At 40.0% G+C, this 11842-nt stretch overlaps 2 protein-coding genes across 2 annotated transcripts; both read right to left on the bottom strand.

Moving 5' to 3' along the window:
- Positions 1 to 163: 163 nt before the first annotated feature.
- On the bottom strand, positions 164 to 4030 carry LOC115747546. The gene is made up of 3 exons (XM_030683748.2): positions 3576 to 4030; positions 2039 to 2062; positions 164 to 979 (listed from the first exon to the last, which is right to left on the bottom strand). Exons 1-3 carry the CDS (start codon positions 3784 to 3786, stop codon positions 633 to 635), a joined length of 582 nt encoding a protein of 193 aa, XP_030539608.1. The 5' UTR covers positions 3787 to 4030; the 3' UTR covers positions 164 to 632.
- Positions 4031 to 4611: 581 nt separating this feature from the next.
- On the bottom strand, positions 4612 to 8494 carry LOC115747590 (CCR4-NOT transcription complex subunit 9-like). The gene is made up of 9 exons (XM_048271536.1): positions 8095 to 8494; positions 6561 to 6632; positions 6390 to 6479; positions 6205 to 6247; positions 5891 to 5997; positions 5636 to 5731; positions 5165 to 5355; positions 4985 to 5054; positions 4612 to 4881 (listed from the first exon to the last, which is right to left on the bottom strand). The coding sequence occupies exons 1-9, from the start codon at positions 8272 to 8274 to the stop codon at positions 4750 to 4752; spliced, it is 981 nt and encodes a 326-aa protein (XP_048127493.1). The 5' UTR covers positions 8275 to 8494; the 3' UTR covers positions 4612 to 4749.
- Positions 8495 to 11842: the final 3348 nt, after the last annotated feature.

The following is an 11842-nucleotide window of genomic DNA, read 5'->3' as shown; positions in this document are numbered from 1 at the left end:
TCTAGATAAGAACAATTCCATCAATACAAAGGAGATGGACGGTTACGAGAGAAGATCACTCACGAAATCGTGTTCCTTGCATTGTGTGTTTTCATGCCTCCATCCTGTAGAAGATAAATCACCTGACATACCATAAATGTTCGAGTTTTAATAGAAACAGAACCCCTACAAAACAATTCATTATCCCGTCTTTCAATGACAGAGAAAAGGACGTGCAGAAAAATTTGATGCAATAAAACACAGCAATCAACCATAGTTTTCGAAATTGATTCAGGACTCCATGGTTCCCCACTAATTCCATCCGTATCTCTACATAACACATCCTAATAACTTATCCCCAGTAAAATGGACTTCCATGGTTCACTTTCAAGATCAACAAGGTTCACACAGTAACCCAATAGCCTAGGGTTACGTACTATATGTTACAGGAACCAGGGTCATCTGATCTGCTTTGCTTCCTCAGATGCCTCCACAACGCAATGGGCTGCATACTCGATAGGGCAATGAATATTGATGGCGGCCAGAGATTTAGATCAGATTGATCCAAAAGCCAGTCCTGGAAAGCACACCGTAATACAATTTCCTCCAGCACCTTTTCAACTGAACATGAGCATTTTGCAACTAGTGACATTCTAAGCTGACTGCACGTTTCCCTGAGACTGGGAACGAGCTTTGGTGACTCCTTCCCTCCATCCTCTTTGTCGAGCCCTCAGTTCCCACATAGCCGTCAACTTCTTTTGTGCTACAAATGCAGCTTCAGCCTTTTCCCTTGCTTCTTCACATGTTTCCATTCCTGAATTGCATTTGTCTGCCTCTTTCTGATACTGCGATGTCAACTTCTTGGCTTCGAGCAGAGCCATGTCAGCGCGTTGTTGACTTTCCAAAGCTTCAGTTTCACGGAGCTTCAATTCCTCTGAAAGAAGTTCTGCAAAATTCTTTTCCGTATCTTCACCGACCTCCGGATCACGCTTTGCACAATCTGTAAGGCACATAATAACAGTAAAAGAAAAACATGTTATTCTGAGAACCAACCATTTCCAAGGTTATTGATCTAAAAATGGAAAAAAAGACATGCAGAACCCAAAGGTATCCAAGTCTGGTTTGGCCATTGGATTTCCTCAAAATACAGGTCTTATTCTTGTGAAAGGAGATCCTTTATAGTACAAAAGCTTTTGCATATTTAACACAACATCATTCAAACACTTATGCTGGATTAAGTGAACAAAATTACGAAATTGAAATTGCGTAATGTATGGGCTGGGTAAGTAGGAACCGGTAATTTAGCTAGACTGAAATATCTATATTCGTACACCATCGTAACTACTACAGTTTCTCCATTTCCAAGCTTCTCACATCAGTCTTTCTGCGATCAATTAAAGCAGATGGAGTTCTCAAATAGCAATGTTAATTTAGGAGAAAGGGTATGAAGAGGAATAAAAATGAAAGGGTTCCAGTTGAAAATGGAAGGAAAATAAGATTGATTATGACATAGAAGAGAACTCCAAAGACGAGAAAATGAGTCGAAGATTTTCACCTTGACCATTATTATTTTTTCTTATTGATAAGGAACGATATAAATTTAAGAAATAACTATATAATTCTTATGCTAGTTTCCTGACCAAAAATTGAAAAAGAAAAACAATACATAGCTTTCTCAAGATAAAATGCCTGTCATTCTGGTATTTTCACATTTTAAAATAATCTCTAACACTCTCAACATTTTCATTCTCTTCATTTCGATCTCATAAAGAAAAAGGATGCAGACATCTGTTTCTCCCAGTCATTCTCTTGATGTCTCCCATTTTGTTTTCCAGAACCCAAACTTATGTAGTTGCCACTCCAAGGATTACATTAGATACCAGTTGCAAACAGAGAATGGAATGAAGCGAAAAAGTAGACTTTTTAACATATAGAAGTTGACCATTGTATGCCAATTGTTGACTAGTTCCATGCACATGAGAGATACATGACAAAAACATTTTGCAAAAATTTCACATTCTTGGAGATAATGCAGTTCCATAACAAAGAAGAGACTAACCTGCGAAGGAGCCATTGCTGAGTCCTGCAGCCGCATGGGAAAATTAGAAACTAGTGAAAGTTAGCCATCAATTAAGAGCTCAAAAGTAGAGCAGAGGATAAATCAACAGAAGCAGTGTTCAACAGATGCACCAGTGAAGGACCAATAAACTAAAGGTAACAGGGAAGGGAAACTGAATCAAAGCAAGCCCGAAACATCAAAAGAACCTGCATGCTATGACAGTTTCACATGCACCAGGAGAGTAAAAATCGTTATGCCTACAAGAAAGGGGCTGAACTGGAAATATGCAATGACATGTCCTAATCTGGAAGAAGCAGCTGAAAGCCAGATGACATTCAGCTTGTGTTATTTTTTAGCGCTTTTACAGAGATCATTTCCCAGTCCCAGATAGCCCAAGAGCTGACACAATATGGAATTTCAAACAGGGCTTTTTCCAGTAGTGCAAGACTGGTCCATCAATGGTAGCATGCATTTCAAAATGGATGTCAAGAAGCAGACAACTGATTTGTTACCCATAGGCCAAGTCCACTCTCAGAGTTTCCAAAACACCCAATGGAAGCAAAAATGTCGAAACAGATAAACACCACTCAGCTGCTCCTACGGAAATTGAGAATATACCGTTGCTCATAAGCCAAGTAAATGTTCTATCATACCCTGGAGGAAGTAAGCATTTAATGCCCCCAAAATCCAGGGACTAGATGCTAGGTTTTGGAAGCCAAAGATCTGATAAAGATTCTACTAGATGAATTCTACAGGGTTTCCAAAGGAGAATCAAACTTTGCATTTGTCCTACCAGATCCCATAGATCTCATTATGATGCACTAGCTACACATGAAACAAACAAGTAGCAGTTACCTTAATGCCACAAAGGTTATTTTCATGCAAGAAACTCAGCTTACTGTATTCAAGAAAGCATAGCCCAGAATCAGAATTCTATTATTAGAAATCAAAACAACGTGACATGATTTAGACTAAGCCAGAGCATAGTAGACCTTCCGAATGAGAGCAAATTCAATAAGAAAAGCAGGACAGAATAAAAATTCAACACGGTTCCAAAGCTCAACACAACTTCAAACCAACCCAAAGAAAATAGTAATTCAACAGAAAGTGAGAAGTTAAAGAATATAGATCCACGAAAGGCCGTAGATTCAGATTAGCAGCATGATGAGCCCACTAGGTTAAAGCACAAGACGAAATTTTTCAGAGGGAAGCACCAAACATAACAATCCTTACGGCAGACTCAATAAGCTATCCAGTAGCTGTTACTATCAAATCTGGTTTGAACAGACTCCATATGCTATTCAATTATTAATTTCTCTGTTTCAAACAAAACAGGTAAGAACTCATTCCAAATTTGCACACTACACAATCGCAGTTTCTAAATATGGACACACTGCCATAAGCATCAGCAGAAAAAGAGAGAAACGACTTCGCAAGATCAACAACACAAAACCAGAACGATAACGAACAGATTCGTAAACTAGAACGGATCCGAATAAGCTAATGTCATCAGATCCATCGGCCCGGAGCCATTTACCTTCAGGAATGGAGAGGAGAGGCTGAGAAGAGCAATCGCAGTCACAGGCAGGGCAGGCGGAGGAAGAGGAGCGGCTAACGGCGGCTAATCCCTCCATGAAATGCCAGTACAGAGGTGGGCCCAGGATGTAACCAGCGATGCACAGAGCCATTACCCCCAACCCCAGCTTCAACAGCGCCGGCGAGCAGGCGCGCGTCTGGTTCAGCGCCATCGGTGAGAGGGCAGTGCTTCGTCCGCCCCGCGGCGGAGGATCGGGGATCACGCGAGTCGCAAGTGGAGGAGCAGACTCGGATCGCGAAGACGAGATCGAGCCTTCCTCAAAGCGACAGCGAACCCCGATCTCGTCGCGGTCTCCTTTATATATCTTCGCACCTAATTCTGATCAGCGTCTCCTCCAACACCGACTGATTCGCTCGTCTTTATGTGCTTTTTTGGGTAAAATTGTACGGCCTGACCAAAGTGCACAATTTTAATTGGAGGAAGGGTCAGATTGCAAAGCCGAGGAAGGGTCAAATTGCAAAGCAGTATTCTCCTTATCTTTCACAAATCTAAAACTAGAGCAGCATTTTTTGAAAATTTTCATTTAAACCCCCAAGTATGACTATGCTTCATTTCGCTACTCAGTTTGATCTATTGTTGCATGGGCCAAAAGTACAATTATAGTAGACTACTAAGTCAAAAATGCAAACTTCAAAGCTCTACTTCCTGCAGTTTCATCTTTAGTCCTTCTTTCCAATCCTCTTCTATTTCCATCACTTGCACTAGCCAAGGGTCGCTCCGATGATAGTATCAAAGGAGTTTCCAAGTGGCCATTGACCCGACCAAAGATTAAGCATTAGAGGCCCGAGCCGGCCGAGATCCCCAACAGTATGTCCGAGGAGGTGAGGCCACGAGCCGCAAAGTAGCACGATGTCGATAGATCCTAGATGGGTAACCGATTCGCACATTCGGGCACGAGATAGATTACCATGCCTTAGAAGGAAATCTCTAGCAGAGTCATACAAAACTCAAAACAGTTTTATAACAACAGATCAGATGCCAGGCAAATGTATGCCACGGTCACTGGCCAAGGGTTTATTATAGATCCTAAGTTACACAAGCTAACCAACTGTCCAGCCTGAACAGAAATTCCACTCTGCAAACTCCGTTTGCTTGGCTGGTGGCGCATGATCGCTCAGTTCACCCTCGATCCGGGTGGTCTGCCTATTGGCCCAAGTCGCAGTTCCACAGGGCGACGTCCACTTCCCCCGCTACAGGTGAGATTGGCAGCTGCCGCTCTCAATATATCCCTGGCTATTGGTTCTGCCTGCAAAGTGAAACATCGGCGTTCTCGAACACAGAAACACTTTTGACCCGCCCAAAAAAAAAAGCCACAGAAATACTTCTGGGTAAACAAATTTCTTCCTTACTTCAAGAATGTTGGCAATATAGGGATCTCCGAGTCTCATAGGAAGAGAATTATGTAGCAACTCCGGAGCGCTGAAAATATATGGAGGAAAAAAGATTTTAAGGATGTTTCTGCAGCACTTGATCATCAAGGTGTATACCGATAAACATTTTGAAGAAACTATGAGCTATATTAAGCAAACCTCGAGTGCTTTGAGAGGCTCAAGAAGCAAGCCGCAACCCGTCTTAGCAGCAGTCTAGAGAGCACAACGCCACGCTCTTCAACTGCGAAAGTCAGAGTATGGGATATCGTTGCGAATCGGCAAATAGGGTTGGAACAACACTGCATCCCGGCTTCATGCATTAAAATCCTTTGCAGAACGAGAGCAGCGACCTGCTTGTAAAACTACGTTCCATGTTATTTCGGAGGAGCACAACCTGGCAGTATCGATATCAATGCTCTAGGAAAGCAGAAGTTGTGATGTAGAATAGTTCTTCGCTGATCAGAATGTGGTTGTTAAACATGTTTAAGGTCTTCGAGTTACGCAGGAAACGGAAAAATCTGATCAGACATCAAACAGTCTTTCTGTGTTCCTTATTAACGGGTGGAACTTGGAAGTCCCTATAACAGCAACCTAAATTGGCAAAGTTAGCGGGAAAGTCGAAGCCCTGACCTCCTTTCCAGGTATCTCGCTCACCACTATGCAACGGAGACAAAACAGCACCATGCGAGCTTCAGCAAGCGCCTTAATAATCTCTTCATCCTCCACCTGCCAAGTGAAATGAAAGAAAAATTGATGAGGTAGAGAAATCACAACTCTTTATCAGTTATAGTGGAAGGCGACCAGGTTCTGTGTATGTAACTTATTGAGACGACTAGATCCGACATTGAAATAAGAACATCCTGTATAAAGAAGACGGGGGAGTACCTCTAATATTTTATCGATGACCTCCAAGCTTCGCAGCCTCAAGTTTTCATGAAGCTCGTCCCTGTGCGCGGTTGTCAAGAAAGGATACAGGTACTCTTGGAGTTTAGCTGCAGTGAATGGCGAGAGGCGTAAGATTCTCAGAGCCGCGGAATCATCTCGTCTAAGTAGTTAATGTCGACTATATGCATCCTCAATTGCTTATGCAGTATATCGGATAAAAACACTACGTAGATCGACTTCGACAGCGAGGTCTCGCACAAGAAATGCCGAAGCATGGTGATGGTTGGAACCAACCTCAGAAGTTTTCGACTTACCATTGACAAGCAACCTTTTGGCATCACTATGAGAAGCCAGGCACTGTGCAAGAAATAAAAGAGAAAAATCAAAACATGGATTCATCGGGGTGGGATGCTCCAATCATTTCAATAAGCAAGGTTCAGATCTCTAACAAGTAAAACAAATATGAGGAAGTAATGTAGAGCGATATGATAATAATAACCTTCAGAAGGATGAGAGCATCGGAAGCTCGCTCTGCCGCCGCCACGGTGAGAAACGGTGTTCTTACCATCCGGTATGCAGAAGAGACTTCCTGTGAAAGTGAAGGGGAATTAGAGGGCAGGCAAAGAGGAAGATGGTTGCTGCCAAGGCGAACCGCTTGATCCTTGCGTACCTGAATCAGCACGAACACGATACCGGCAGAGTCCCACAGCATGGGCGCCAATTTGGGGTGGAATTCTCGGTGCTGCCGAGCCGACAAGAGTAATGCTAGAGATATTAAAATCGTGCCGAGGTCTGCACTAAAAATTGCAGCTTTCGTGGGAGAGTTTTGGCCCTTTGAGTGGGTCATCACTTGAGGCTGCTGATGCAACCATGTATACATACATAAGCTCTTAGCCCAAGCTGGACCGTACCTTTCTTTTTCTGACTCTAGTTTTTGTGACATTAAGTGGACTGCCGGAGTGAGTAAAAACTAACGAAGTCAATTGGCTTTTCCTAGCTGGTCTAAAAAGCTGAGCGACAGAAATTACTTGCAGCAGCAAATAACTCGCGTGCCAAATTGGGTCAGCTGTCAATTCTATAAATGACTGTTATCTTACATTATATGTCCAGGAAAAAGACAAGAACATAAGACGAATAGAGAAAATGGGAGTGGTCAGACAGAGATACACGATAAATGTTTGGTCTTTTTATCCTCGTCATTGTCACAATTTCTTGATCCTTCCATGAACAGATAAGAAGCAGCAATCCAACCCTGTTTAACTTGGAGGTCGAAGAACAAGACCAATTACGTGCCATCGTCTATCTCTTGATATGTGAAATATGGTGAATGCCAAATTCTTCACATTTGATAGCAGAAAAGTAGGAATTTTATCTTTTTGAAAATTAAAAATGGGATGGTGATGCGAAGAAAATTAGTGAAAAGAGAGATTTTTTACGGAGTAGAAAATCCATTTAAAAAGAATTGCAACTGCCCCATCTTTTTAAATTTTGAGAACTCTCAAAACTCTAAATGAATATGCATGAATTGCAAACTTAAAATGGGATGACTCTCTTTTGGATTTTATGGTTACGAAGTATCCAGAAGATTATTGTAACTTGGGACTGGTTCCGCTTATTTTCCAATGGAGGGGGCTGCAAACTTCGAGAACTATTTTATGTCGGTTTGATACCGACCCTCAAGCCCCCAATTCCTATCATATTATTTTTTTTCTTTGCCTGATAGGAGGAAAATACCATAAAAACTTACAAGAATTATTATTTTCAGCTTTCCGTTAAGCCTTTTAAGTACTTGCCCACATCCAAAAATATGTAAAGTATGGTGATTCTTCACATTTGATCGAAAAAAAGTAGCAATTTATCTTTTTGAAAATCAAAACGGGGTGTTGACACGGAGAAAATTAGAGAAAACAGGGATTTTTTTATGGAGAAGATAATTGATAAAAAAGAAATTGCAACTGCCCCATCGTTTTAATTGTTGAGAACTCTTAGAAACTTAAAATGAATATGAAATGCATGAAGGTGATGATCAAAATGAAAATCAACTCCAAACGATCAGAGCAAAAACGAAAAAGAAAAACTTGAGCGCTTTACGGTTGTCTGTCTCGCTGCAATAACGCGATACAAGACAAGCATGGATAAGAAAAATACAGGTCAACCCCAAAATCGTCGCCAAGAAGAAGGATCAAGAGAAGGGTGGATCATACCGCGGCAAGAAAACGAAGAGCCTCTCTTCGCTTCTCGTTGTCGTGAAGGGCAAGAATCAGAAGCTCCATTCGGAATCTCATGCCCAGGCCTTCTCCGAAGAAGTCCGCTGCCCGGGACAAGCAAGAGGCACTGAAGTTTGAGTCCTCGCCAAAGAACCACTTCCCGAAGATGTCCCCCATCTCGCTTAAAGCCTCGAAAAAAGCCTGCACCAAGCGATAACAATGGCGATAACAGCGCAGACCGAAGAAGCTAAACAGGAAGGATGGTTTGCGCTATAATGCTTGGGCAACGATACGACCGAAAATCTTAATGACGAGAGAGAAGGGTTTTCGAAAGGGCTTGGAATTCTTACTTCAATGTTTAGGAGGCGCTACCGCTATGTTTGATCTGTGAGAATTTGGGTTTTCCTTTCAGCAACGAAGCACAGCAACACTCTCACTGCAATGAGAGTCTGTATTTATCCTAAACTCACGAGAAAACTCTCTCGGAATTCAAGTTTGACGGCATTTTTGCATCTAGCGAAAAATTAATCTAGCACTTGCTTTTGTACTAAACCGGGGGCCTAAGCAGAAAGGCCTCGCCACAAGGAAAAGAATCCAATGGAGCGGTCGCGTGATTGCACACGATCACGCGAGAAGCATTGCGTTCTTCGGACGCCAATCAAATGTATGGTGAATAATGAAAAAGGGAAACGCTTCCGTCTCGAAATCAATGGCAAGAAGTCGCTAACGGCATGTACGCATACAGAAACGGAAAGATACCGCGTGTACGGCTAGATAGTTTGCGCTGTCATAATTGTACAGTGACCAACAGATGAGCAAAAATGGTAATTGCTTACTCAGAAAACTAAAATGTGGTCATTATGCACGTAAGGATTAAGGTGTAATCACAAGAAAAAAGAAGTATTAAGGCTGGCTTTGCAATGTGGGTGTGCATGGTTTACATGACAAAAATGAAGACAATGTTGGCGAAACCTTAAGTAAGCCACAAGCAACAAAGTCAATAACAAGCTGAATCTTAAAAGGGTCCTTTGGCGGGCAATGGTGTGAAGAAAACGATCACGTTTTGTCTGAATGAGTAGGAACTCAAACGACAACTTTTGCCCTTTGGACAAGGTTCTAATGTCGTTTAAACTACATATATATACTCATATAATACACATGGCATGAAATAACTCTTTGTTAGAAAAAAGCACCATGCTAGTTAGTTTCTCCAAGGTTTTCGATATATGGCAGCAACAACGACCATAACTAGGCAATTAGAGAAATTGTTTTGAATAGTTGTCATATATGGGTAACTCCTCTTATTAAGGAAGCTGATGTTCTTGTTAATCATGGAATGCAAACTTGATTTTGCTACCAAAACTGAACTCCCTTTTGGGTATTTTTCCATATAAGAACACTTACTCTTAATGGAAGCAATAAATTTCATGCCAAAACAAATTTGGTGCATTTTAATCAGTTCACAAGACTTTTTCTTTTATCTATTGACTTATTTAGAAATAAGTTATCTCAAAGGTTTGTTGTATAAATCTCTTCATTTTTCCATAAAAGGATCAACTTTTGAAAGAAAGTGGATTTGATTACTGTGTTTGACCCAATTCTCCACATAATTGATTTTTGAGAAAAATTACCAAATTAGTCATAAATGTACCGTATAAACGTCAATTCAGTTCTAATTTTTTTTTCAATTTTATCAATATAGTTCTAAAAATTTGCGCAAAACTCCAAGATAGCCATTTCGGCCAATTATCGGCGGAACCACTGACTTTGTGATCCAAAATTTTTTACATTAACATATCATGCAGGATAGCCGATGATGACTACACACTGCATTAGCAATTTTTAGTGACAATTCGCCAAGAGGATTACATTGAAATTTCATGCAACGGTTTGAAACTATATTGTCAAATTTAAGAGTGCAAGACTGACTTGGCATCCATTAGCAGAATTGCTCAAATTGTTGGAGAAGTCTCCGAAGTGAGAATTGAAACGAAAGGGTTCTCTTCCTCCAGAGTTCGTAAGGCAAGAGTCACTTTAGAGCTTTCATGCCCTCTAAGCATTGGAATGATTTCCACTTATTAAGACAAGAAGATACAGTAAGACTTTTTTTTTGGTCGAAACGAAAATCTTCATTTCATATAAAAAGAGGGTACATAATTGCAACATAAAGATGCAAATTCCACAAAGAAACTACAAATCAACTAAAACTAGTAAATTCGAAATGTGAATTAACTTGGTACACCCTGTAGATACTCACCTTTTCCACCAAGATGGATCTGTTGTAGCATCGAATACCACCGGCGGCAGATCACCGAATGATCAACATCAGCATGCCAAAAAATCTTTCTCCAGCAACTATAGTTAACATAAGGCGGTGCGTGCTTAGGTTCAGCGTATCTAGCACTATCACCGTGTAAAACATAGAAAACACCTTGTGAATCCCAAATCTATATCTAGATTGGGGGAAAAGGACACTTTTAGTGCCAAAAGTTATGTACGAAGATCACTTTGGTGCCAAAAGTTTCATTCGGATCACTTAAGTGCCAAGTTTTTTGAAAAAAACGATCGTTTTATTGCTAAGTCCAGTTTGGTCCATCGAAAATCTATTCTGGCATTATTTTACTAATATTTCAAGCCGACGAGACTCCAGCGAGGTCCAATCAGCAATTAAAAATGTAAAAATTAAAAAAAGAATATCAAAAAATAAAAATACATACTTAATTAGTTTACAAAATTAAATAAAAATATAAAATTTTGAAAAATATAAAAAAATACAAATTTTATTTAAAATAAATTGACAAATTTTGTTTAAAAAATTAACAAAATGAAGTAAAAACTCAAAAAAAAAAAAAAGAAGAAGTTGCGGAATAGGAGGCGAGGGCTCGCACAACTCTCTGCTGCCGCCCCCCACCGTCTCCGGCAATGGCCGGTGAGGGTGGGGCATGGCCAGCGGGGGTCACCGAGCCTCGGCCAGGGGCCGATGACCCCCACCGACGGCATGCAATGGCCCGCAAGCCCTCGCCCGCATCTAGACGAAAGCGACATCGATTTTATCATATTATTTAATGCTTAAAAATGACATTTCTATTTATCATTTACCTTTTGACTTTGCATTGACTTATTGAAAATGACATTTATTTTATCTTGACTTCGCATTGACTTATTGAAAATGACGTTGATTCTATCTTGAATTGACAATCCTCTTAGTGTGAATTCATTTATAGTTTCTTTGACATTATTAATTTTTACTAGTGTAAATTCATTTATAACTAAAGTGAACTCATTTATATTTTCTTTGACTTTAATAATGAAAGTGACATTATTCTTATCTTATCATTTAATGATTGAAAATGACATTATTCTTATCTTTTAGAAAAACTTAATTGACTTAACATTGACTCCATATTCTATTTGATTTATAAATATCAATTCAAGAACTATTTCTTCATATTATATTTTCTGATACAATTTTCCAAAAAACTTCATAAATAAGTTAAGTAATACATTCCTTGAGAAATTTCAAAATAACTTTCTCGAAAAATTTCCGAAATAGCCTCTTATAAAGGTTCTTTAAAGAACATGTCAAGAAGATTGATTTTATTCTCTAATTATTCCTAATGTAGGAATAATTCGGGATGTCACGGCTTGTGAAAGCCCTCGCCACCTAGTAACATGAAATGTGTTATTATTATTTTTAAGGTTTTTGTTAAATTTTAAACTTATTTTTAATTTTATGTTAAATACA

This window comes from Rhodamnia argentea, chromosome 10 (assembly GCF_020921035.1).
Source record: "Rhodamnia argentea isolate NSW1041297 chromosome 10, ASM2092103v1, whole genome shotgun sequence".
Lineage (NCBI taxonomy): Eukaryota > Viridiplantae > Streptophyta > Magnoliopsida > Myrtales > Myrtaceae > Rhodamnia > Rhodamnia argentea.
Note: the sequence above shows the minus strand (reverse complement) of the source record. Positions and strands in the feature narration are given on the sequence as shown.